Source organism: Mauremys reevesii, linkage group 7, assembly GCF_016161935.1.
Source record: "Mauremys reevesii isolate NIE-2019 linkage group 7, ASM1616193v1, whole genome shotgun sequence".
Lineage (NCBI taxonomy): Eukaryota > Metazoa > Chordata > Testudines > Geoemydidae > Mauremys > Mauremys reevesii.
In genome coordinates this window covers 108,420,178-108,447,670 of record NC_052629.1, presented here as the reverse complement: position 1 = coordinate 108,447,670, position 27,493 = coordinate 108,420,178, and the positions used below count along the sequence as shown (strand labels likewise).

The window sequence follows — 27,493 nt, the reverse complement described above, 5'->3', positions numbered from 1 at the left end:
ATCCATGTTTGCCCAGAGACTTGAGACCCAAAGCTCAACAACAGATAGTCAAAAAACAGAGTGTGTCTGTCTTGTGGGAAATTCTAACATCCGGAAATTCATTTTCATTCCAAATCAGAACCAAAAGCTGATATCTCAAAATCTACGACAGACTGGAAACACCAAACATTTTCACTCTAATCTAAAATAATCCATATTAAATGCTACATATAAATGTAAAATATTTAATACAAGTCAAAATGAAATTAAAGAAAACATGGTTACATTTTTCAAAATGGTAAAGTTAAAGCAAATCATTTGAAAACTTTCCCGTCAAAAATTCCTTGATATCAATAAGTTCCCATGAAACATCAATTTTGATAAGACTGCATTTTCCAATGGAAAACAGATCTGTTGTAAGTTTTTCAACCACCGCTACAGGACACCCCCCTCCTCTCCTGGAGGAAGAGATCTACTGCACAGTTCTTTGAGACAAACCCTCGTATAGAATAAAACAAAAGGATGTGAAAAAACAACAAGGAGTCCGGTGGCACTTTAAAGACCAACGGATTTATTTGGGCCTAAGCTTTCGTGGGTAAAAAACCACTTCTTTAGATGCATCTGACATAGAGTAAGGGTCTGATGGGTAAAAAGCCACTTCTTCAGATGCATCAGACCCTTACTCTATGTCAGATGCATCTAAAGAAGTGGTTTTTTACCCACGAAAGCTTAGGCCCAAATAAATCCGTTGGTCTTTAAAGTGCCACTGGACTCCTCGTTGTTTTTGTGGATACAGACTAACATGGCTACCCCTCTGATACAAAGGGATGTGGTTCTTCTGCTCAGAGAGACAGTTCACAGTCCTGCCTGAAGCACAACAAACAACAACAACAACAACAGGATAGAATTAGCTCCCACCACAAGATCTCAGGACAGGTAAATCTGGTGTGACCTCTAGCCATTCCTTCTAATGAAGAAATGGTTTGTGGTATAGTGGTTTGTGGTCGCATAAACTATTGCAATTCTGGAGGGTGACTGGAATTAAACACTGTGGATTAGAACAGTTCTGTGGATGGATGGAGTGGAGAGAACTGAGGGATAAGATAAAACAACATCAGGGATAGAAAGAATGAAAGTGACATGATGGATGAAAATCCAGAGATACAGGCTGAATCCAGCCCTGCTATCAGTGGGCCCAATGGCACAGAAGTCAATGAAGGTAACTAGTTCATGCTACCGCAAACTGTTACTCTATCAGACCTTCTTACAGCAGGGCTGGATCTGGCCCTTTGTCCAGATTTGTCCCAAGCATATTTCAGTGTCTCAAGGGAAAACCTCCATTGGCAGTTGGCTCCTGGGATGGGGCTGACAGTTAAGGGTGACTCTATATTCTAATGCCTAGGGCTTATTCTTGAAAGAAAGAATCATTACATGGGCTTTTGCATGAATATTTCACCATGGCAATATAAAAGGACATTCCTTCAAGGCAAAAATGATCTAGCTGATTACATATTCAAACCCCAATCATTTCTCCTTCCCTTCCCAACCTCAAAAAAATAGCACGCAAGCTGCTGTGGAGACTTCTCGCTGCTTAGCCCACACATGGGGTTGTAACTAAGGCGAAGATTATATCACAGAAGTTGCAGAAGTCACAGAATCCGTAACTTTCTGCAACCTCAGTGACACTGGGGGCCCCACAGCTGACCAGTCGCTGCTGACAAGGGCAGGACCCCGCACCAGCCCAGCTTCCGCTTCCCAGGTCCTCCCTGCAGTGGCTCAGCCATCGCGAGCAGCCGGGGGCCCCTCCCCCGCAGTTCCCAGCCACCGCTGCCAGTGGCAGAGGGACCCCACAGCTCCCTGCCGCCGATAATGAACGCCGAAGCTGCTCAGTGGCCGCGGACAGGCTGGGGGCCCACCGCAGCTCCCCAGACTCTGCCTCTGGCATCCCTCTCCCCCCACGCAACTCCCCTGCATCTCCCAGCCCTGCAGGGCAGCAGGGAGACCCCTCACAGCCACTGGGCAATGGGGTCCCTTGCAGCTCCCAGCCGCTGCGTGGGGGGGGGGGGTATGGAAGACCCTCCTCCCCCCCCACTTTGTCAGGGATGTTTACAGTAAAAGTCAGGGACAGGTCACGGCTTCCGTGATTTTTTGTTTATTGCCCGAGACCTGTCCCTGACTTTTACTAAAAATATCTGTGACCTAATCGTAGCCTTAGCCATAATGAACAGATCACTCTACCCTATGGGACTCCATGACCAGCTCACATGGACAGTAACAGGATTTCTATTAAGGACATTTTAGATACAGGCAGATTTTAGAGCCTCCTTTGTCAAAGGTTAAATATGACTGTGTCACCTATCATGTGGTTCTTGCTCATTGAAAGTACACTGCGTAGCAGCTCAGAGACCTGGAACTGCCTCCTGTTACACTCTTAATTGGAGGACAGTCTCAGACGTGTGTATGTTCACGTGTCTAATTGAGGGGGGGGAGCTATTGATTGCATCACTGATGCACCACACTTTCCAACTGCTTGATCAGCGGAGTGTTAACGGCGTTGCTTCTGGAAGAAGCAACCTATGCTCTGAGCTGGCAACAAAGGACTTGTGTGTGATAACGTGAGGGTGATAAATACATCAGTCAATAAGGAGACATAACAAATGCATAATAGCAACACCACAATAGTCGTCATTATTGAGGACTAGACCATAGTCCGCCCCGTACAGCTGCACTGAAGTACAAGTGGAGAACAAGCTGCTCTCCCATGCCCTGTTCAGCCTTCCCACACCTCTGCTGCAGGCATGGTGGGGAAAGCAGGGGTTGCATGCCTGAGGCTGCTCCACCTGCACAGCCATAAGCAGGGAGCGGAGGGAAAGGGGTGGGGAATGGAAGGAACTTGGGCTCCATCCCAGAACGCATTGATCCGCACAGCTGAGATGGTGTGGAGCGGGACTAGTCGGCTAGTCAGAACCAGCAGCAAATTACCACCCCTGGGAAGAAAGGCAATAGTACGGAAGGAATTATGCCTCTCTGGGGCACAACTAATGCCCTGGGCTCTCAGTCCTCTTGGGGTGGTGCAGCTATACACTACTTTGTATACAGAATGAAGCACAATCTAGCCCCAGAGCCTTGCTAGGCTTTAGTGTGACTGCACCCACTCTCCCTCCATTGACTGCAATAACATCCCACCCCAAGATGTCATGATGCAGTTCATGCATGTCACTGTATAGCCGTGGTCTCCAACTTTTTATGCACAAGTTCACTTTCTGAATGTAAGTGCAATCCAGGATCTACCCCGCCCCTTCCCTGAGGCCCCACCCCCTTCCCTGAAGCCCTGCCCCTCTCACTCCACCACCACCACCCCCCTGTTGCTCCCTCTCCCCCACCCCCACTCACTTTCACCAGTCTGGGGCAAGGAGTTGGGGTTTGGGAGCGGGTGTGGGCTCTGGGCTGGGGCCTAGGGGTTTGGAGTGTGGGAGGGGGCTGGGGCTGGAAGCTCTGGGAGGGAGTTTGGGTGCAGGAGGGGGCTCCAGGCTGGGGCAGTGGGTTGGGGCGCAGGATGGGGCCTGGGGTGCTGGCTCAGAGGGAGGTCAGGGCTGGGGTGGGGGCTCCCGCTGGGCGGCACTTACCTCGGGCGGCTCCCGGGCAGCACTGAAACAAGGCTAAGGCAGGCTCCCTGCCTGCTCCAGCCCCACACCACTCCCGGAAGGGGCCAACACGTGGCTCCGCGTGCTGCCCTCTCTGCAGACACCACCCCCGCAGCTCCCATTGGCCACAGTTCCCCATTCCCGGCCAATGGGAGCTGCGGAGGCCATGCTTGCAGCACACAGAGACCCCTGCCCACTCACTCCCCAGGGCATGCGGGCCACTTCCGGGAGCAGCATGGTTCCAGCGCAGGTAGGCAGGCAGGGAGCCTGCCTTAGCAGTAGCCTTGCTGCACTGCCAAGACTTTTAGCGGCCGGAGATCGCAATTGACTGGGACAGTCTCCAGGATCGACCAGTCAATTGTGATCGACCAGTTGGTGACCACTGCTGTATATGAGCCCATCCCATTAGCTCCACCCAGACACACTAATTGAAGCATGTTATCACATCCTGATGTGTGCTAACTTCGGGTACATGCCGACCATCGAAGGGTGGCCATCGGAAGCTCATTACTAGGCACTTTACAAAGGTGAATAAGTATTATCACCCCCATAGCTTGAACCTTACAGGGCATCATCCCAGCATAATAAATGCAACACCCACACTCCCTGTGGGCAAATGAACAGCTTGCCCAGGGCTCCAGTTAGGGCACTAGCCAGGAGGAGATGCACATATAACAAAACACCATTTCCGCCAGTTCACAGAGCACGAGCACATTGCTGTAGCCAGTGCTCACGAACTCCTCCCACTGCTGGGACAGGTATCCTTGTATAGGGCACAGCAATGTCAGCAAAGCCACCAAGCAAACCAGTGGGATTGTACATTTGAATCTATCAATCTATGACATGTGCATAAAACAGTGAAAGCCTGTTCCCTAGAGAGTCAGAGTAAATAGATTAAATACGATTTAGTAATATGGAGTAAATAGGATTTAGTAATTTAGCTGCAGAAGCAGCAACTTCTCATGCTGTAATGGAAGAAACATGAGGCTGGAGAAAAGAAAGGGTTTGTAAGGGGCTAGGAATTAGAAAGGTTAAAGTGTATCATACAGGTAGAGCCCCAAGTCCCTAGGATGGGAGCTACACCACGCTGATTGTCCTTGGCCTATGAATGGAATGACACTGGCATCATTTTGGGAAAGATATTTCATAGCTGTGGCCGTCAGAAAAGAAACAGAGACAAACGTTACGGCCAGGGGAGAGAAAGGAAAGGAATTTCAGCTGCAGAATTGCATTGGAAGTACACAGCATGAATATCCTTCTCTCATACTGCACACATTTATATGCAGTTCACTTAGAGTTCAGAACCTGGAAGGCACACATTAGAAAGTGGCATACACTACGCAGCATCACTCATGTTCTGCCAAGCGAGACATCCAAGCTAAGACAGGCAGCCAGAGTGAGCTAATCATCATAAAGAACACCGGAAATACTGCTGGAGGGAAAACATGAGACCAGGTCAGGAGTACGTGCATATTTGGGGCAATCTCTTTTGTGGTGCCCAACCAAAGATCTTCAGCAAAACTGAATTTGCTGAGTCAATGAGAAAAGAAAAAGTTGGGAAGTCCCATTTTACAGGGAGTCATTCTTCCAATCACAACCACATTTTTAAATGGAGCCCTGGAATGATGGTACTGGCTAGTCAGTAATATTACAGACTAAATAGCTTCACCCAAGAAATAGTCTCCCCAGACTCAAACTCTGCCTGAAGTTTTTTGCAACCAAGGTTTAGAATGTGGGCTGAGAGTTCACAAGCTGCTTGTGAAAACGTACATGTATTTATACATTCTAAGGCCAGACAGAACTATTATGATAATCTAGTCTGGCCCCTGTATAACACAGGCTTTAACTTTCACCCAATACTTCCTGTTGCATTGAGTCCATATCTTCTGGTTCGGTTAAAGCATATTTTTAGAAAGACATCCGCTTTTAATTTTAAAAAGATTTCAAGTGAAGCAGAATCCACCACATCTCTTGGTAAGTTGTTCCACTGGTTAATTACTGTTCAAACTGTGTACCTTATTTCCAAGATGAATTTGCCTAGCTTCAGCACACTGTGTGTGTGCATTCATGCGTGTGTGTAATATACAAATATTATTTTAAAAATACAAATACTTTAATGAACTCAAATTTCAGAAGTTGCCTACAATTTTGAGTCTGCAAATATCTCCAAATGCAATTTAAAGCACTCTAACCAATAATGACTTGAGTGCATATACAAATCAGGTCCTATAAAATGTACTTGACATTATTGGCACTAACTGAAGTCAAGACACAGAAAATGGAGACTGAGTTTATGCTCTTTTGGGGGGGGGGGGTAAGGGGATGGAGAAAGATCAAGGTTCACATTTTTATGTTACTGTTTGGAGAAACCAGTTAAAATAAACTAACTGGCGCAGCAAGTTCATGGCCCTTCCATGCTGAAAACACAAAACAATGCCACTGCAGCACAATCAGTATTAATTTTAGTCAACATTTAGACTTTGCAGCCGCAACCAAAGGTTAGTTATTGATTCAGGCTCTGGAGCATCCACGTGCTCCTGGAAGTCCTTGCTTACTTGAATTGATGATGTTCTCTGGAGCTGCGGATCTTAGAAGAAAATCGTTCTGCCAGTTTCTCCAGACTCCTGGAGTACTCCAGCTCTATCTCAGCCTTTCTGCGGAAGAACTCCTGGAGGTCCTGCAGGAGCTGCAACCGGGATTCGGATTGTTGTTCCAGACATTTGAACTGTTCCACCAACTGGGTACGGATTTCTGAACATGCACAAAAAAGAGGAGAGAGAAAGAAGCATTACACAAGCAAAACGCAACAGGCCCTACATAAGACTTGTCTTCACTTGCTTTGCCCCAAGCCTTGCAGTCCTTACTTTCCCCTACTAGAGTAAAACTCCCATTAAAGGGCTCAACACCCAATCCAAAGCCCACTGAAGTCAACGGGAGCCTTTCCATTGACTTCCATTGGCACTGGATTGGGCCCTAACCAAGGACTTCAGATTTTGACCCAGTAGTCTCATATGGAACCTTATTCCTTGTAGAATATACAGTACTGCAAGTATATAAGTGGCTGACTTTAAAAGCCATCCAGTTGTCTTAGATAACACAAAAACTGTACCGCTATTTTTGTAATATTCCTAGTACTTTCATATTCTTAGTATAGGAAATAACACTGATACCTATTGACAAATGTTGACTTCTTAAAGGCTACTACAATAGGAGGCCAAAAACAGAACGATGCTCTCCTCCAAACGCAAAGTCCTTATTTTCGTTCATTTCCCCAATATAACCGTTGGGTCAATTAGCATTTCAAATGGATTGTACATTGTGTTTTGGCTGAGAAGGAAGCGGAGGGGAGAAGATCCTGGAGTACTTTCAGGCCCTCCAAATTTGCACTCATAGAACCCTGTGAAAACGATTAGCTTAATGATGATTTGCAGTGATGTGATCATGTGAGTCTTCAGGACCCAAGTGACTGATATACAATGTATTAAACAGAAATGGGGTGGGAGGGGTGAGGGTGAGAAAGAGAAAGAGAGAATGAATTCTGTTTTTAATGCATCTCTGCCACACCTGTCATGATGGTATTTTAACACCTATTATATCCTACATGAATTAATATTCTTTAAGAATTAGATAAATCTGTGCTTTCATCCTGACACTGATCTAGTTCTATCTGTGCTGATAACACCAGCCATATTAAGTAATGTATCCTCTTCGGCAAATGAGAACTATCTGCAAAGTCTGTTTTACATGATGTATCTCCTTTTTATATGCTGGAGAAGTACTGTTTCCTTTTACCATTTTCCTTTTGACAAGACTTTTATCTTGTGCTATGAAAGATCAATTGCATTTTTTCCAACTCCCACTTCTTAGCCTCTTACATAATGTAACTGAGGCTGGAAATCTCTTAAGCAGGACTGATTCTTGGAAGCTAAGCAAGCAGAATTGGCATAGGGAAAATATGGCTCACTCAACCTATTAGACAATTTACCTCTCAGTGCAAGACAAGCATTATGGCACCTGTGGCACTGGGTGTGGGTATGAGGAAAACAAACCTTCCCAATTGCTGCTAAAATGTTTGAAAGGTTTATAGCCAAGGATTTTTGTTAATGGTTCTTTAAAGGGGTGAAAAGTCTGGGAAGGCTATAAGCAGGAAGTGGTTGTTCTTTCTTTCAGAGACTGCAACTATGCTTGCTGCCTGGAGGGAGGGAAGAGCCCTTGAAGGAGAAAATAGAAAGAGCTTGAAGTGGCGGGGGGGAGAGAATCATACTAGACAGTAAGGAACATTTCTTAAGAGTGACAATTAGAGCCAGCCACGGAGACTTCTAAAGGAGGCAGCTGCACAATGGAGGCACCTAAAAAAGGAAGTTGGAATCGGAAGCTAAAGATGAAAATGTTTCATCTGCTCCCTGTCTCGTGGGAGTCAAGACTGTTCCCTAAAGGTACGTCTACACTGCAACTGGGCACATGCCTCCCAGGCCGGGCTGACAGACACTTGCTAACTCGGCACAAGCTTGTGTGCTAAAATTAATGTGGATGTTGCATGGCATGGGTGGCAGCACAGGCTAGCCACCCGACTACAAGCCTGCCCGACCCAGGCTGGGAGCTTGCTTCCAGCTGCAGTGCAGACATCCTAAGAGGCCAGAATTTCAAAGCTAGACTTACGCAACTGCGTGTACCTCAGACATACAGGCCTGTAGCCAAGTATGCATATGCACAGGGCCAGCTGGGCACTTTATCTAGCATCTGCATGTGCAGATATCCGATCTGTGTGCTCATATCAGGTATTCACAAATGTACACAGACAACTGCATGTGCCTAAACCTTCAAAAATCTAGTCCTGTAATTTCTCCAGTAGGAATGGTGTGAAGAAAATGTCCTACACGATGCAGGAGACAACCTAGAACCATTTTAGTCAAGCCATCTGCAGAAATTTTAAAAATACTGAGGACATTTTTAAAATACATAATTTATTTTTACTGAGATGTGTAGAGATTTTTTTAAAACTCAATCAATTTAGCTGCCTGCATCCAAGTTCAATAGGATGCGTCTGCATATTGTATATTGCAAAAAGCTAATAGCCAAGTACAGCAGTAAGCCTGTATCCTCCATATCCTATGTACTGAGCTGGAATTCTTATCTCTTACATTGTCATTCTCGGGTGTAGATTGTGACAAAAGGACACAGCTCATAGTAAGGGACGGCATGGCAGGGGCATCTTCGGGAAGGCATTATGACTCAGGGAACCACAATTCCCTTCCTGCTCCTCCATTGCTCTAAAGGGTGCAATAAAATGCAGCTGGCCTAATACCAGCACAAAACAACTACAGTCACCACTCCTATCCCTTTCCCTTTGTATTAGCTAAGTTCTCCCCTTACTCCAGAGGGCTAGAAATTTACAAACCAACCCCTCTGCAATGGCTAACCTATGCAGCCCAGTGCATTTGGGGATGGAGCCAAGGATCCACACATTCCCTATTATTCCCAGATCACCGGCTTCTTATTCCTCCTTAAGCCCCTGAGCATCGTGCAGGCCGAGGGGTGATTCAACCCTTAGTCTGTAAACTGCTCAGGCAGCAACAATTGTACAGTACAATGGGCCCTGATTCTGACTGCCTCTGGTGCTACTGCAGTATAAATAATAATGCCCAACTCATTACAGAGCTATTTATTCTTAACGTTAGTGAGAAAAACGTGGATTTTTTAAAAATGTCGTAGCCCAGATCTTCAGCTGATATCTAATCGCTGCAGAGCAAATAAAATCAGAGTTAGGCTGATTTATACCAGCAGAGAATCTAGCCCGATTTCTTTTTGCACGTTTACTCTTTTGATGTCAGTGGAGTTGCATCCGCAACACCAGGAGTCAACTTGCCCCATTCATCCACAACACAGGACATATTACATTCCATCATGACAACAGCCCAAGTCACACGGGTATCACAAATCCCAGCCTATGCACTATGCTAAGCGAATCTGAACACCCACACGCACACAAAGGGGGCAGAAATGCAATTTGTCGTTATTGGGAAAAGTGCTGCATCAAGGCTCATTGAACTGACTGGCCTGAAATTTCATTTCAACAGCACATCTCACAGGCTTCATTATCAGCAAAGCGGCACGTTGGCAAGACAGCAAAGGAAGATCAATATTCTGGGATGCTTCTGGAGTTCAAATGCTTTGGCACGTATAACGTAAATTTGGGGCTTTTTGTTCTGCCAGCACGAACACCACAAAGTGGAAGGGATTTCCAGAAAAATTGTATTTTGGTAGAACTAAAATGGAAATGTTTAGCTTCCCTCATGCCTGCCTGTAAGAATCATAGAATATCAGGATTAATATCCAGGTTTTCGTCCACTGTAACCTCTAGGTCCTTTTCTGCAGAACTGCTTCCTAGCTATTCGGTCCCTAGTCTGTAGCAGTGCATGGGATTCTTCCATCCTAAGTGCAGGACTTTGCACTTGTCCTTGTTGAACCTCAGATTAGATTTCTTTTGGCCCAATCCTCTAATTTGTCTAGTCCCTCTGTATCCTATTCCTACCCTCCAGCGTATCTACCACTCCGCCCAGGCCTAAAGCAAACCTGGCAAGAGCCTTCTGCAGGAAGCTGGGGAACAGTCATTTTAATTTTCCCAATGGAAAAAAATCAAAGGTTTTCAGCAATTTTTTTCAATTGTGTGTGAAAAAGGGTATTTCCTGTTGGAAAATTCTTCTAATGAAAAATTTCCAACCAGTTCCAGTAAACTTCATTTTGCAAGCTCCAGTGCATCCTTAGCAAGGCCATCACCACCTTTCACACAAAGGAGAGATTAATACAAGGAAACCTTTGTGGCCGGCAGTGGGGATTTTTTTTTTAAAATATCTGCTCTTGGTGTCCCAATGCCACAAACTGAGTACCTCCTATGATAGGGTCAGCATCCTGTCCTTCCACTGATTTCAATGGGAGTTAAAGGTACCCAGTGTCCTGCAGAAAGTGGCAGGATATGGCCCAAAATGTAGCTCTTTAGTGCTTTGCTGACTGGATCCCTCCATCTCTTGCTTACGCCTGTGGCCTCTTATGGCGAATTAGTAACAATCTCCAGGAACACCTACATTCTCTATTTCTGTACATAGTTGCTGGGAACCTGCTCTATTTTTTTTTAAGTTGCTGCTCACTGGCTAGCTAGAAATTACAAATTGAAACAGCTGTTTTGACAGATGTGCACATACAGCTACTGACGCACCTGCAGTACATGCCACAGCCCATTTGTTTGACTTAGGCTGGTTCATTTGAGAAGGTCCACAGCAGCTTTTCTAATTTCTGTTCACATATTTCCATTTCTCAGGTTTCTGCTGGAGTAGGGAAGGAATGTTCTATCTCGTGCTCTGGCTGGCTGGAAAAATGCTGGTGGAAACAATATTTGTTTCAATCCTGCAGCCTCTCATTTTCTGAGAAACGTCTGTGGGGATCCAACACCCAACCCAGACATTAATAGGCATAACTGCTGTCATGTTCCTGTACCAGATATGGACTGGGCACAGAGCTTGCTTATACATACCAAATGTGTTCATAAGATCCTTCAATGCTCTGTCAGGTATGGCTGACGTTCATTTAAATAAAGGCTTTTATACACAATGCCACCTAGTGGTTGAATAGTATTATGCAGTTTAGCATTCCATTACATCTCTCCCTTTAAGTCAGGGTTTCTCAAACAGGGGTCACCACTTCTGTAGGGAAAGCCCCTGGCGGGCCAGGCCGGTGTGTTTACCTGCCCCGTCCACAGGTCCGGCCGACTGTGGCTCTCACTGGCCGCAGATCATTGCTACGGGCCAATGGGAGCTGCTGGAAGCGGCATGGACCGAGGGACGTATTGGCCACTGCTTCCAGCAACTCCCATTGGCCCGGAGCAGTAATCCGCAGCCAGTGGGAGTCGCGATTGGCCAGACCCGCGGACGGGCAGGTAAACAAACCAGCCCGGCCCACCAGGGGCTTTCCCTACAGAAGCGGCGACCCTTGTTTGAGAAACCCTGCTTTAAGTTCTACATTCCTGTCCTTTACAATACTTACACTATCACATTGTCTTTGAAGTTCAGTACGTATCAGTCTGTTAAATGTGTCTGAATCGTACTGATTTTCAAATGACATGACCTAAACACACAAACTTGGTCATCTGGCTGTCCATTAGTTGCAACGACTGGCTGTGGTTGGTTTGGAATCCTTGAATCGTCTTCTTGTTCCACATTTGCCCTGTTGACTGCTCTCTGAGGAACAAACTGTAGATGTTGATTGCTTCTGTTGAACTCTCCACTGTCAGTCTTAATCACATATGCTTTGGATGCTTTTTGTTCACAACAGCTGGAGTTGTCCATCCTTTTTCTCCATCCAATTTGACATGAACATGGACACCAGCTTCTAGACCAGGCAGTTCTCTGGGTGGCATCTGTTCTAAAAGTGTTCATAAGCTCTTGTCTTTTTTTATCTGATCTGGTGACTCTCTTCATGTCTGGCCACTTTGGAAACAGGTTTTTTCCCCAGAGTTGGAACAGTAATTCTGAGTTTCCTTCCCTTCCGCAGTTGTGCCACACTATATTTAGTAGACGCTATTGGTGTTGATCTGTAACTCAGAAGAGCGAGGAATGGATCTTCCTGCTGCAGGACTTTTTTTTTTTTTTTAAGGCTGTCTGTACAGTTCTCTTGGCCTCTCCATTTGCTTGTAGATAATAGGGGCTGCTATTAATATGATCAGTTATATTTCATTTGGAATTTAAATTCTGCTGCAGTGAACTGTGGTCCACTGTTCACAATATGAGTCAACTCCCTGACTGCTTTGGTATGGCAAACAACTGCAAAACATCTATATCTCATGCATGTATTACACCTTGCGCCTATGGCTGGATATGCATCATTTCTTGGGATACGATTCCTTCCACACCTTGTGCATGTAGGTTGGAATTTGTCCCTCTTAGACTGGCAGTTCTCTCGCCATGCCTCAGGGGTTTTTGATAATGACTTAACACTCAAGAATCCGTTTTTAGCTTTAGTTTCAGCTAGCTGCTGTGAAATGTTTTTAATCTGTTAACCTAATAACCAGCCTGTTTCTGTGATTTGGGGGAATTCAAAAAACGACAATATAAGTTTCCAGCCAATGTCTGCAGAGCTCATATAAAACATGCAACATTTTCCCCTGGTTCTTGAATTCTTCTGTTGGAAACGTACTCTTGTATCAACTACATTTCTCTGAGATATAACGTATACATCACAGAGTCATCTTTGTGCCTGTCTTCAGTAAAGTCAAAGGATTTAAGAACATACTCTGCTAGCTTCCCCATAGCATAAGTGGAAGATGATACCTGTATATCTCCAGTGTCTTTGTGCAGCTTGGTAGCAATGTGAAATCTTGCAAAATATTGTTTCCAGTCTCTTCATTCTGAAGGTTTGTCAAAGCTGAAGTTCTCTGGGGCACTGAAAAGTGGCATGCCGGTGAGATCCTGCAACCTTTGTTGATTTGTTCCTTCTGTTTGCAACTTCTTTTGCTGTTTTCCTTCTGTTGCTGTTCTTCGTTTACTCCGGACTCCATGTCATGTTCCTCTGTGTCAGATATGGACTGGCTACCGAGCTTGCTTATATACACCAGATGTGTTCATCACAAGATCCTTTAACGCTCTGCCAAGTATGGCTGAGGTGTGTTTAAATCAGTTATTTTACATAGCGCCACCTAGTGACTAAGTAGTATAACAGCTTAGCATTCCATTACAACCACTATCAACTGGGATCATCTGGACAAAGCCTATGTCAGGGGCAGGGCCGGCTCCAGGGTTTTTGCCGCCCCAAGTGGCGAGGGGGGGGCCACCATCGCAATTGGCGGCAGCTGCACCACGCCGCTTTCTTCTTTGGCGGCAATTCGGTGGCATGACCGAGAGGGACCGAGGGACCCGCCGCCGAAGAGCCCGACGTGCCGCCCCCTTCCCCTTGGCCACCCCAAGCACCTGCTTGCTGAGCTGGTGCCTGGAGCCGGCCCTGGTCAGGGGTCTCAAACATGCGGCCTTATTTCCTGCGGCCCACCAAGCTCTTACCCTCCCCCACCCAGAGTTATTTCATGCGGCTGCCAAGCTCTGCCCCCCAGCGTACTGTGTCCCCGCTCCTCTGCCTACCTCCAGGCGCTTCCCACCACCAAACAGCTTAGTGCTTTCCAGGAGGGAGGGGGGAGGAGCGGGGAGGCGGCGGCGCAGAAGAGGCGGGACAGGGGCAAGGATTTGAGGAAGGGGTTGGAATAGGGGCAGGGAGGGGGAGGACCTGGGGTGGGGACTTTGGGGAAGGTGTTGAATGGGGGCGGGGCTGGGGACAGTGGAGTTGGGGGGGGCTTTTGTACCTTTATATGAAAAGGTGTCCGTGATGTGGCCCTCCGGCCAATATACTAGTCCTCACGTGGCCCTCGGTGATTTGAGTTTGAGATCCCTGCCTACGTGATCAATTTCCTGCAACTGGAAGGTGTAATTAACGACAGATTTAAGTCCTTCCTATCTTACTCTTTCGACCCTTCGATTTTGAGACTGTCTACGGGTATCTGGGGTGACAGAGTTTCTTTCCTGACTCTGTTGACCTATCGTCCAATAATCTCCTTGACATCAACAGTAACAAGTCTTACTATCTCTCATTAGTGTAATTCCCAGTACTATTTCCACTTACATTATCCTCTGACTCTCAGTAACAAGGACCTAGGGCAAATATCATTGAGAAAGTGGCAGGCGACTTTAGATTAGATAACCGTTTTTATTTTATTGGTTTCAGAACTATTTGTTTCTCCACATCTTGCTCATCAGCACAGTTTAAACCTATGGTCTCCAGCACTGAAGTCGTGTGCCTCTACCACTTGAGAGCGCTGCTGCTACCAGTTCCTGTCTCTAGGTGGACTAACCATGTGAGGTAGACATGACACACACAGTGCATACGTGCATTTTTTTTTAATCTAACCTTGGACAGGTAGGACTGGCTGAGGACAGCTCCAATGGCAAATATAAAGGAGGGTTCTGTATGTGTGAGAACAGCAGGAGATACAGTAAAACACTGGATGTAGGTCATCACTAAGAAAACAACTTCTAAGTGAAAGCAGAAAAAAGTTTCACTGTGAATGGAAATTCTCACTTGGAATTGCCGCTATTGGATCCTGAATAGATATATTATTAAACAACAATACTGCAAAGAGCAGTCAGAAATTCAGGAGAAAAAAAAGATTCCCAAATATGCTGTGTACTGCTGAGAGGTGAACTTTCTGTTCACGGCTTTATGGGCAATTTTCAAGCCATCAACATTCTTGAGAGCCCCAGTAAAACATCATTGAGGAGACTAAAATGGCCATTACAATAACCAGAAATAAAGTTTGATCTTTTTCAATAATACCCTTTAGATTGCAAAGATCTCAAAAGTGTGAACTTTCTTAAGCGCCTGGCAGGTGAACTGCAAAAGCTGCAAAGAATGTACAGGAAGAAGGACACCTGCAGAAATCTCATTATCAGCTAACATAATGTCTGCAATAATGGAACTGGAGGCTGCGGGCTGAGCAACAGTCACTGAAAAAGCAAAAGATCCTGAAAAACAGTGAACACAGTGAAAAAAGAAAAGTAACCCCAAAGTTAATCAGGCAGCTTACGTGGGATCCTCCTTGTGCTAAGCAGAAGAGCAAGCTCATTAATGCAGACCAATCACATGTACTCTACATGAAACCATTTTAAGTTGCTGGTTCACAGTTACAGGACTGGAGATTTCTTCTGTAGCAGTCAATGGTGTAGATTCTAAATGGTTTTCTTAAAACAACTTTCACTTTGGTCCATTCATTATACCATGCCCTCTTCATAGCACCATCCTTAGGAGGGCAAGTGTGATCCATTGCAGGCTTTGGAAGGAGTAGCCAGCCACCTGCTTTAGACTCCTGCCTCTCTCTCTCTCTTTTTTTTTTTAATTAAATGGATTACTCCAAAAGAACTTTCCCCTCTGCTTCTGGCACCCAACACACCCAACTGCTAGCCAGACCCTAGAGCAGACTCTTCCTGGTAGCTGAGCTCACTGCATGCATGTATCCTGCATATTACTGCAACCGAGACTGGAATGCAAAACTTCATGGTCCATGCAGGGCAGGTCTATTACATGCTGCACAAGGGCAGGTCAAGCTTCCACCTGCCCAAGCCAATAGGAGCTGTGCTGATCTTGCTTCATCAGAAAATTGCTCTTTGCATCTTTTGCATGAAGAATCTCCCTGGTGTCATAACTAATTGTAATAAAATTTAGTATATCTGAGCAGCAAGGAAAAGAAAATAGGTAGGGAGGAGTTCAAAAAAACCAACCCCTAGATGTGAACAATCCCTGAACTTTGGGAAAAATTCAGATCTAGACTCAGTTCAGCATTTGACAGCTGGCTGCTGTATCCATAATGTGCCCAATCAAAACTCAGACTGAAATGGCTCATTACTGCTACAGTTCTTCCTTATACAGCACTGACCTTGATGAGAGGCCAACAGAACAGTACATCCATTGTAACATGTCTATACCTCAAACCTATTCAGTACACTTCATTTATTCAAATACCACCACCATTTCCAATTCCTGAAAGGTGTCCTGATGGAGCTAGCTCTGCATGCATTGCCTGTGCTACCCCCGCTTCTCATCCTAGCTCACATCTGACCTACATCTGATGTAAAACACAATAATGCTACAAACAAGGATCGGTAAAGCAAAGAGTTTCTAGGATCAGCGGCAAACAGTGGCTTGCAATTGAGATGAGCTCTGCATAGCTCCCACCTCAGTCAGGGAGAGGCTGCTTAGCCAGACAGACGCCCTCGTGACTTACCTAGTGCATCTGCTGCCTACACAAATTGAAAATACCAGCTCATGTCTCAGCTGCAGAATGCACAAAGATCTACTATCAGAGGGGTAGCCGTGTTAGTCTGGATCTGTAAAAGCAACAAAGAATCCTGTGGCACTATTATAGACTATGCATGAGCTCGCGCAATGATACCCACTTTCAACTTCTCTTCATCACACCTCAAAGCTCACATGCTGCAAAACCAAACGCCTGTTAGTCTAAGGTCTATTTCTTGTCTTTGTTTTGCTAAAGATCTACTAGATCAGTGGTTCTGAACCAGAAGGTACGCAGAGGTCTTCCAAGGGGTACATCATCTCATCTAGATATCTGCCTAGTTTTACAACAGGCTACATAAAAAGCACTAGCAAAGTCAGTACAAAACTAAAATTTCATACAGACAATGACTTGTTTATATTGCTCTATATACTATCCACTGAAATGGAAATACAATATTTATATTCCAAATTATTTATTTGAAAATTATATGGTAAAAATGAGAAAGTCGGCAATTTTTCAGTACTAGTGTGCTGAGACATTTTTGTAAGCAAGTAGTTTTTAAGTGAGGTGAAACTTGGGCTACACAAGACAAATCAGCCACCTTAAAGGGGTAGAGCACCCTGGAAAGGTTGAGGGCCAGCCACTGTACTAGATGAAGGGGAGCTCATTTAGCACATCAGCTATGCCACAGACACCTGATTTGTAACAAAAATAAAAAAAAACTAATGGCTACTAAAGTATGAAAAAAAAGCAAACAAAATGCTGATCGAAAAGGAGATCTCAGAACAATCAGTATCAGAGTGTTTTGGTCTTAATGCTAGCAAGCAACTCCTTTCTACCTCATCTTTCATTATGAAGGAGTCCAGGGCAAATATCTGCCTATGCCACAGTCCGTGTACGTGTACACACACACACACACACACACACACACACACACACCATTTTTACCCACCACTGCAATGGAGCCATCTCTGGAATGGAACACAGAAGCTTAACGTAGAAGCACAGCAACTCTCCACAACTGGTTTTGTAAATGAGAAATACCATACTCTACTGCAGGGGTTCTCAACCTTTTTCTTTCGGAGCCCTCCCTCCTCTCCCGTCCCCCATCCCAACATGCTATAAAAACTTCTAGGCCCAGTTGTGCCATAACAACTGTTTTTCTGCATCTAAAAGCCAGCGCTGGCCTTAGCAAGCAGGGCAATTGCCCGGGGCCCCACGCCACAGGGGGCCTCAGGAAGCTAAGTTGCTCAGGCTTCAGCTTCAACTCGGGGTGGCATGGATCTTTAATGACCACATGGGTGGTTTCTGCCTTGGGTCCTAGGAAGTTTAATGTCAGCTCTGCTTGGCGGACCCCCTGAAACCAGCTTATGGCCCCCCAGGGTGCCCCAGATAGGGTGACCAGATGTCCCAATTTTATAGGGACATTCCCGATATTTGGAACTTTGTCTTATATAGGTGCCAATTACCCCTCACCCCATCTCGATTTTTCACCCTTGCTATTTGGTCACCCTAGCCCCGGACCGCTGGTTGAGAACCACTGCTCTATTGGAACTGCAGCAGAAATTTTGGTAGGCAGAATTTAGTAACCATAACTGAAAGCTGGCCCAGGACACCACCCTAGTAGGCTAAAGTCTCAACTTGTCGGGGGGGGAAGTCATGAGATTTTTAATTACCATAAGTAACCAGCACGTCAGTTTTAATCTCATTAAAAAAATTGTACCTCAGTATCCCTTACATCATGCTCATAGATTCACAGACTTTAAGGTCAGAAGAGACCATCATGATCAGCTAGGTCGGACCTCCTACATATTGCGAACCTCACCCACTCGCTCCTGTAATAGACCCCTAACCTCTGGCAGAGTTACTGAAGTCCTCAAATCATGGCATAAAGCAGTGGTCCCCAAATTTTTCAGGGTCACGCCCCTCCTTATTCCTGTTTGCACCTACTCCTCAAGAGCCAGGGCCATGGCTCCAGGGGGCACGTGTAAAGGGGTAAGGGGACCAAGGGTGGGGCCGCAGCTGGGGGCAGGGCAGGGGCCGAGTCGCAGCCGGGGCCAACAGCCGCGGTTGAGGGCTGAGGCTGGGGGCGGACACAGGGCCAGGCACCAGGACTACAGCTGGGAGCAGGGGCGGAACAGAGCTGGGCTGGGGTGTGCTCCCTCCCCACCTCACACCCCCTCCCAAACCTTCCTCCACATCCCCTAGTGGGGTGTGCCCCACAGTTCGGGGACCACTGGTTTAAAGACTTCAAGTTAGAGAATTCACCATTTACACTAGTTTAAACCTGCAAGTGACCTATGCACCATGCTGCAGAGGAAGGAGAAAAAAACCCATGGTCTCTGCCAATCTGATGCAGGGGGGGATTCCTTCCCAACACTAAATATGGAAATCAGTCCCGAAGCATGTGGGCAAGACCCACCAGGCAGATACCTGGGCAAGAATTCTCTGTAGTAACTCAGAGCCCTCCCAACCCGTCATACCATCCCCTCCATAAACTTATCAAGCTCAGTCTTGAAGCCAGTTAGGTTTTTTGCCCCCACTGCTCCCCTTGGAAGGCTATTCCAGAACTTCACTCCTCTGATGGTTAGAAATGCTGGGGCCTTGCTTCCTTATGGTTTCAGTGAGAAGAGACCACCTACTAATTGACCACTGTCCCCAGCTTCTTGGGTTTTATCTCTTGGAGGCCTCCTATACAAACAATGACAAGACCAAAGCCTTATAAATTATTGTAATCTGACTAGATCATAGCCTGAAAGAGCATACATACCTTCCTTAGCTATGGCACTTCTGGCATCTTATTGTGCTCCTATTCTACCCAGCTGCTTTTGAAGCCAAGCATTTTGTATATTACACATTTTCAAGGATTAACAATGGCATTCACTAGAGCAGAGGGAGGCAGAGAGTAATTGCCTCAGAATAACGCCCCCTTCAAAAACACCACTGGTATCTTTGCAAAGGTACAAAAAATACCAGTTTCAGAAGATATTTTTTAAGTCTTTGCATTCCCCTGCTGACAACAGTTGCCTTCCCACATAAGGTCAATGGTGATTACATTACATCCCATATGGATTTTACATTCCCGTTCCTGCTGATGTCAACAGACTGGGTTTTCTGAACAGATCCCTGCTTTGCTGAGCAAGCGTGGTAGATTATTTTAACATTATCTCCAATTTTGCCTTCCAGGCTGCCCTAACACAGAGGATTACAACCCAAGGTGGCTGCTGCACCAGTCCTTAACAACAGGAGCAGTGCCTTGACATATGAATGGTTTTGATGGTGCGTCTCTCATCTGTTCTCTTTCTCACCTTTTCTTATTTCTTTGGCGGTTTGGGCATCTGTAGTTTATTTGATCTTTCTGTGTGGCACCAGGATTTCTCCTTAATCCTCACAGAGCTCCTTCATTGCAGTTCAGACTAACACAGAGAATAGAGCAAAGTCTCTGGGACGTCGTTAGCTTTTACTATCCCCCACAAAGTAAGCTGAGTTAACAGATTGGGTTTGACCTGTGACAGGGGGCCACCGGCCTGTGTTGGGAGTGGTGTGGCTCTATGAAATCCTTACTGAACCTCCCAGGTGCCCACTGTCTCACTGGCAAAGAGTGAAGCTGAATGCAAGTTGAACACATGGAACTTTATTAAGGCCTGTGCACTGGTCCAGAGGCAAAGCATGGGGGGGAATGCAGGGTCAAGTGCCCCTCCCCCATACTGGCCTGCCAGGGGCAGGGAGGGAGAGGGGCTCTGTCACGGGGCAGGGGGAGACTCCATCACTTGTCCTCCCCTTTTGATTGTGCTCCCCCCCCCCAAGCATGGGGAAGCACCAGTCATCTATGCACTGCTCTGTCCATGTGGCTGAGCTGCTTCCAGCCTAACTCCCCACATTCCCTGTTCCCGTCAACAACACTCCCTCTGACTCCAGTTCCACCCATCATGATACACCCACTGGTACCTCCATCACAGGTTCAGCACATGGCCACCCGCACACCCAGGAATCTCTGCTGGCCAGTGCTGGAAGGGAGCAGAGTGAGGCCATGGGCCCACCTCTTCTTTGCCTTGCCTCTCCTCCTCTGCCCACACAAGTGGTGTCTGAAGGGAACTAGGGTGACCAGACAGCAAATGTGAAAAATTGGGACGGGGTGGAGGGTAATAGGAGCCTATATAAGAAAGAGACCCAAAAATCGGGACTGTCCCTATAAAATCGGGACATCTGGTCACCCTAAAGGGAACATACAGACTGCCACTGTGCCCCAGCAAGGAGAGGGAGCTCCTTGCCTCTACCACTTAGTCATCCGCATCACGGACAAGCACGGTTTCAACCTCAATCAACAGAAGCACCTTCATTTCCCCTACTCTAATGATGTGTCACTTTGGCATTTTCTAGGTTCCTTCTAGAAGTTCACCCAGGTCAGTTCCATCCAAGTACACAGAGGCAAAGGTCAGTATCTCAGCCAGCTAATTGTGACCCAAAAGGCAGTCAGCTCCGAGCAGCCACACAATTAATGGGCACAGCCAGTGACCCCTAGAGCTGCTGGAGCATTCTGAACAGGAAAAAGTTTGCTGTAGAAAACAAAACTGAGGGTTAGTGGTACCCATAATGCTGAAGATCGAGGCAATAAACACGGGGGAGGGGGGAGACATCATTTAGTGCTCCAGAGGTTTCTGCATGTCACTCATTCACTCAAACACAGCCTCTGCAGGGGCCTTCGTTGTTACTTTCCTGCTGCCATAGCTACTTTCCTGCTGCCTTTAAACACTCACCCTCCTTTCAATTAAAAATGAGCTAGTGGCTCTTAAGTAGCCTTTTCAGATAACAAAAAGATCCAGCCAAGCAGAGAAGGCTTCTTCGCTCAGTTCCTGCTGCCTAGGGAACCTGCAGGAGAGTTCAGGAGGGCATGCGTTCTCCCTCACGCTCACACACTGGAGCAAACAGCCAGATGTCCTTGTGATGGAGTAACAGCCATTTGCTGCTGGAGAGGCTCGTTCCAAATTCCCAATTTCCTCCCACTCCAATTTAACCTTATTCCAGCTTTCTAATAACCTGCTGCTCGACTTAGAACACAAAAAGACCAGATCCTGAGCTTGTGTAAATCGACATTCCTTTCTGGAAATCAGTGGAGTTCTTCCAAATTATAGCAGATGAGGATCTGGCCCAGCAGTCAGCAAAGATTAAGAAAACAAAGCCCCACCATTAGCAGCGGTGTCTTCTGGACAGCTATAGTGTGAGTTTCATCAGTTACTGGGAGACTATTACACTTTTTATTATTACTATTTATTAACGATCTCATGCCAATTATATTCCTAATGCTACACAAATAGGAGGCAGTTTCTGCCCCCAAAATCTGGAAGACAGAAAGAAAGACAAGGAAACCCCAAAGGAAGGAGTCCCATCAAAGAATTTATTAGCTTGGTCTCACATAATTTAACAGATTGAACTGATTTTCAGATATTGGGTGTGTTTGCCTCATGAAAGAGGTGGGTCTTTAGAAAGGGCTTGAATAAGGGGCAGACTCAACACACAGGAAACTGGGAGGGCCTTCCATTCAAAGTCTACCTGGAAAGTTCATGGAGAGACGCATAAAACAACGTTGTGGCCCCAACAACTTCCCAACTGCTGTTGCTAATAGAACTCCCTAGCTCTGGCTTCTATCAAACACTTACCATGTGAACGTTACCATAAATGCCACAGATTTATGTAGAAACCGCCTTATACACAGAATTGCTGGTATAATTTGAAATTTAAAGCTACACTAATAGACTTTGACAAACCAAAAACTACTGTATTGTATGAGGCTTGGCAGGCATTTGCCAAAAGCAGGAAGCAAACAAAAACAAACATTTTGATCTGGTCAAGTTTTCAGTTCTATTTGGTTAAAGTTACTGCATAATTTAACTCACAGGACTAGTTTTATCATTAAGTCATGCAACAGAACCAACTGGAGAACAAAATGAGACATTCTGCAAACAAACAAGGCAAAGCCCTCTCTACTTCATGTTTCCTTGAACTGCATTGGACAATAGGCTTTATAGATTTGCTGCCCCTTTCAATAAACAAAACCAAACAAAGTACTTTCCTCCATAAGCAGTTTTGTTATTACTTTAAATGCGGAGGCAGAGAGAGCAGAAGCAATTATCCCTCGGTATTTTGTACTGAGATGGCAGGAGCAGCATGGAACAACAGGCAGGGAAAGGACTGCCCTGGCAAACTGACGCAGAGAAATAACATTTGAGATAGATTACAGAACTAGTGTTTTCGAAAACAGCCAACTCTCTGATATTGAGGAAAGTGGCTCGTTCAGGGGCATCTTAACGGGCCACAGATTCTTTCATCTCTCCATCATCACTCGGAATCCAATCTAGATCAGGAGGCTTTGAAAGCAGATATCATCCAGCCACTTACTTTTGTAAAATGCAGTGTTGGACCCAGTCCAATTCATAATAGATGAGTGTCCACGCCAGAGAAAACTCCATGTATTTATCTATCTACATTTTTATGTCACTCTCATCACTATGGTACCTGAGCATATTAGAACTGACCTAATTTTCAGAGGTGCTTGGCAGACACTGAAGTGAATGGGACCTCAGGGGAGGTGGGGGGGGGGGCAGGGAGAAAGAGGTTATATCTACAATATATGAGTGGTTCACACACAGTAGATTTTCCACTTTTGCTTCCACTGTCCAGAGGCAGGTAGGATTGGCTAGAAGTTCTCTGCTGAGCCTGCAGTTAGCACCAAAGAAGCTGAGGCCCAACGGGGCATGGAGAATGAACTGACTCAGAGGTGGATCCTCCAAGTCAAGGCCCGTTGGCTGGGAGATGTGGAAAAAGCTTGCACTGCAGCACCCATTTTGAGAGAATGTCAGTCCCAGGGGCCATCAATTATTGGTCACCACCGACAGTGAATTGTTGAAACCATTAAATTAAAAATATCTGGAGTCTGCAGCCCTGTTGTTTTACCAGAGTCTTTCCTCAAACTCATTGCAGTCCTGAGAAGCAATGCTATTTTAAAAGCATGTTATTTTAAACACTATAAGGCCTTCCTGTCTTTAGCGAAGGTCTTAATTTAAGGGTAGCTAGAGAAAAAGAAAGTGGTTTTTAAGTGGTGGTTTACGAGTGGGTTACTACTCTGCATGTGTGTGTGTGTTGTGTGTATGTCAACCCACAGGGAGGAGAAGATTCCATGGTGGCTTCAATGAGCACTACAGGTTTGTGGCAAAATGTCCCATCAAAGGGATGTCTGCTATTCACATCCCATCTCTTTATCTGGAGAGAACAGAGAGCACAGAAGCCACTGGCTTATGAAGGTACAAAGAGTCAGGGACTGGAGTAGGGCCAGCAGAGCATGAACCCAAAGAGTATAGCATTCTTGTAGTACTGCAGATGAACATAGCTCTTGTAGCTGAAGTGCTAGACAAGAGAATGGGGAGGCTGTCACTAATGGGAAACTGACAAGGACACAAAATGACTAATAGGCCATGGTAAGGCCATGGCATAGATGCCCTTGGCACTTTTACAACCAGCATTTTGTTTTCCCCCATATCAACTCCTCAGATTCCCCAGCCCTGAACCTTTTAGAGCCAAAAGCTCATGTATTACAGCCAAACTGCGATCACCACAACCCGATACAGCAATCGCATTGATTAACCAAAGATCAGCTGTGTTTCCCCTCCCCCCTCCCAAGGTCTGAGTAAAGCTAGGTTCTTGAGACTCCCTGTACCCCAAAAGGGAGCCTATCCCTTCAGAACAGGGATTTAGCGGGGCAATGGGGCCTGAGATCCCCAATCCCTGGTAGGACCTCATGCCCAAAGTGCAGAGTTGGAGAAGCAGAAGCTCCAATCCCCTGAAATCTCTCTATTCTTATCTGTACCCTGGGACAGCGAAGATGATGGATAGGCCAAAGAGTTTATCTACATTAATCTTCAGATACCTCGTAATGCTTTACGTATTGTTTCTAGAGCAAACATTTCAGTTATATTGATTATTATGCAAGGCATCAATGCCAACTGCTCGGCACACACGACCTATGACAACACCAGCCTGCATAGCCCAACGTTGATGAGCAACCCTACAATAAGCAGCCAGTATGCACCCCCTAAACACTGATGGGCAATCCTACAGCAACAAAGTATGAGTAGCTCCACCAGCGTACAATAATAAAGTGGTAAAATGCATTTTCTGAGGCTGGTAAAGAGACTGGAAATGTATATTTTACATTCAAGCTTCCAAGGATTTATAAATGAATCTCAGTATTTTTAAATTGATTTTTAAAAAGGTATGAAAAAATAACTTGAGATCCTTTTTCAAAAAAGTGTTGAATCAGCAGGAGCCAGATAGTGCAGATATGGCATATTTGGGCATTAATGATTATTTCTCATTATATTGCAAGCATAAAAGTCAGAACATGCTATAAATTTCACACTGTAGACTTGTAGCACACCACTAAGGTTCTCTAGCTAACCACCAAAAGCTAAACATGGAAAGTGATCCCTTTCATTACTGCCTTTTATAACATTAAGTTCCTCCTAGAATGCAACAAGATGATTTACAGTCACTTAGAATATATTTTCTATTAAGATAATGAGCTTTGCAATGCTAGCTGCTGTAGGCAGTGGCAGATGCCAACTGAGAGAAACCTGTTGCACAGAGTGGCTGAACGATTTCAGGGGAAAAAATATCTGATAGATCGAGGGCCTGATTTTCAGAAGCACTGTGCGTCTGCAGCTCCCACTGACTTCAACTGAAGATGGGGGATGTTCAGCACTTCTAAAAATCAGTGTCACAGAACCTAACTTCTCTCTGAAATCTGATGGTTACAGCTGAGCTCTATCTTCAACTATGCAAGGTCAAACCTCAACTGCAGTTAAACCCTAAGGAGACCGCTTTAATTCCATGCTTATTGCAGTTTGTAGGATATACTCAGAGAGGCACATTTAGTTAAACACCTAGAATCTGGATCTTCAGTTTGAACCTCTAGAGTCTGGACAACTGAGATGAATGCTGCATAAGAACAGACTCTCTAGAGATGTTCAGGGCTTCCGATCTCTGACTGGACTAAGAAAAGAAGTGCAGAGATGTGCAAGAGAAAAAAAAAACAACTATGGTCCTAAGGGAGTTACCCCCAACTTTTTCAAGACAAAGAAAATTTAGATTCAAGCTTGCTTTAAATTTTGGGCAACAGTTCAGGACTAGAACTTATTTCATTTAAGACTGCTTTACTTGCGCCATTCCCTAGCCAAGACTGCACCAACAGACCTAGGGAACTGCAGAGGCAGAATGGGATTACCTACACTGAAACAACACATCTGCTATAAAACTTTGGTGATGAAGTCCTTCGTAAAGGACAAACCTGACTAGGACAAATCGTGCCTGGCCAGGATTTTGATTGAGTCCATTAGAGATAAGGGGCCAGACAAAGTTTGAAGCCAATTCTAGAATAACCCCAAAGTTCAGACGCAAGGTTCTGCTTCAGCACCATCTCTCAGTAAAACACAACTTGCGTGCTATTGCCCCATGTAATTGAGATGGTCCCCTCTGACATGTCAGGAAGGTTGGCACTTAAAAAAATCGTCCCACTCTGGCCCACTGCAGTGAAGCAGTTAACATGCTCTTGGGAAGAATCACTCCAGAGTAGGGTAGAGGCTTGCAGCATGGAGGAAATCTGCACAGTCACTGCTCATGCAGTACCTGTTCTGCAGATAAATAGAACTCTACTCCCCTGGCTGTCAATCCAGCAATCTTCACCAGCCGGAGATTTAAAAAAATAAACAAATAAAAACAAACATTGATTGCTATTGGCAATGTATTGACAGGTTCACTTGCCTCAAATTCAGACAAAGCACCTCCTCCCCACCCCTCCTCTCTGGCTTCCCACTCTGCCCCCAGGGGAGTCTCGAGCTCACCATTTGTTTTCTTTTCACTTTCTTCCCCCCCTCCCCCATTTCTCTGTTAGAGCTAGCAAACGCTCCCAAACTTTGGGCCAGACTGAGCCTCTGACTCACACTGGGGAGAAATCACTTAGGCTCTGTCTTAACAAGCAAAAAGGGTGTGTTTTGCGAGGAAAAAGACAATTGAACAGCCCAGTTAAGATGCAGGCTAATGCATCTGAAGCTGTGCCGGCTTATGCTACAATACAGCCAGCAATGAGGGGCTTTAAGTGATAGCCTATGCTAATATACAAACTAATTCGACTGAGCTAACTCAATTGAAAACCACACCCCTTTGGCCTGAAATCCCAGGAGGAAAGGGGGGGGGATGTCTCACCAGTATAAGAAAGCAGCAAAGAGTCCTGTGGCACCTTATAGACTAACAGACGTATTGGAGCACGAGCTTTCGTGGGTGAATACCCACTTCGTCGGATGTATATATGAAAGAGGCTCAAAATTGGCCCTTTAAGCGACCAGCAGAAAATGTGTGGCCCTCTGGGGGAATCATCTCACCCCAGATACGAGGTTAGGTTAAAAGGGATTTTTTCCTACATACCATCCCCATGACCCACAGAACTGCTTATATACAAACAGCATTAAGTTCCAAATCTCACAGGTCTTAATTAAGCAACATTTCTAAGCGGAATTATGCCTGAGCAAGGAGCCCAGAATTTTGCCTCAAATGAAACAAACAGTCTTGCTGCAAAATGTACGTGCAAGCTACGTGTGCCACTGCCACAGGACAAGATTAGGACATGCTTATTAAGTAAAACCAAATCAGTGTACAGGGGAAACTGAGAACAGTGTTTAAGTCCCAGTGCAAACTTTCTCTACTCAGAGAAGATTCTGCTTTGATACTGAAGAGACGGGGGAAAAAAGTATTAGCTGAAATGTGAAAGACCACAACAGTCAAATGTAGGATAGTGAGTATAAAAGTATAAAGAGAGGGCACTTGTCTACGAAGGATACAGCCAAAGGCATTAAAGTAAAACCTGATGCCTATTTTTGTTAAATTCTCCACTGAAAAAAAAAAATCTACAAGAGGGGACTCTCTGGGTCCGTCTACACAGCAATGAACCGCTCGCTGCTGGCCCACGTCGGCTGACTCGGCTCACGGGACTGTAAAACTG

At 45.6% G+C, this 27,493-nt stretch overlaps 1 protein-coding gene across 9 annotated transcripts in view; it reads right to left on the bottom strand.

Moving 5' to 3' along the window:
- Positions 1-27,493, bottom strand: part of SRGAP3 (SLIT-ROBO Rho GTPase activating protein 3) — a 300,075-nt gene that overhangs the window by 92,431 nt on the left and 180,151 nt on the right. For all 9 annotated transcript variants that reach the window (XR_005601272.1, XM_039547357.1, XM_039547359.1 and 6 more), the window contains one exon: positions 6,179-6,374. Coding sequence is in view for 8 of the 9 variants with exons in the window: in XM_039547357.1 (XP_039403291.1) it covers positions 6,179-6,374 (196 nt within the window). In the remaining variant the exon portion in view is untranslated. The remainder of the gene's footprint in view (positions 1-6,178; positions 6,375-27,493) is intronic.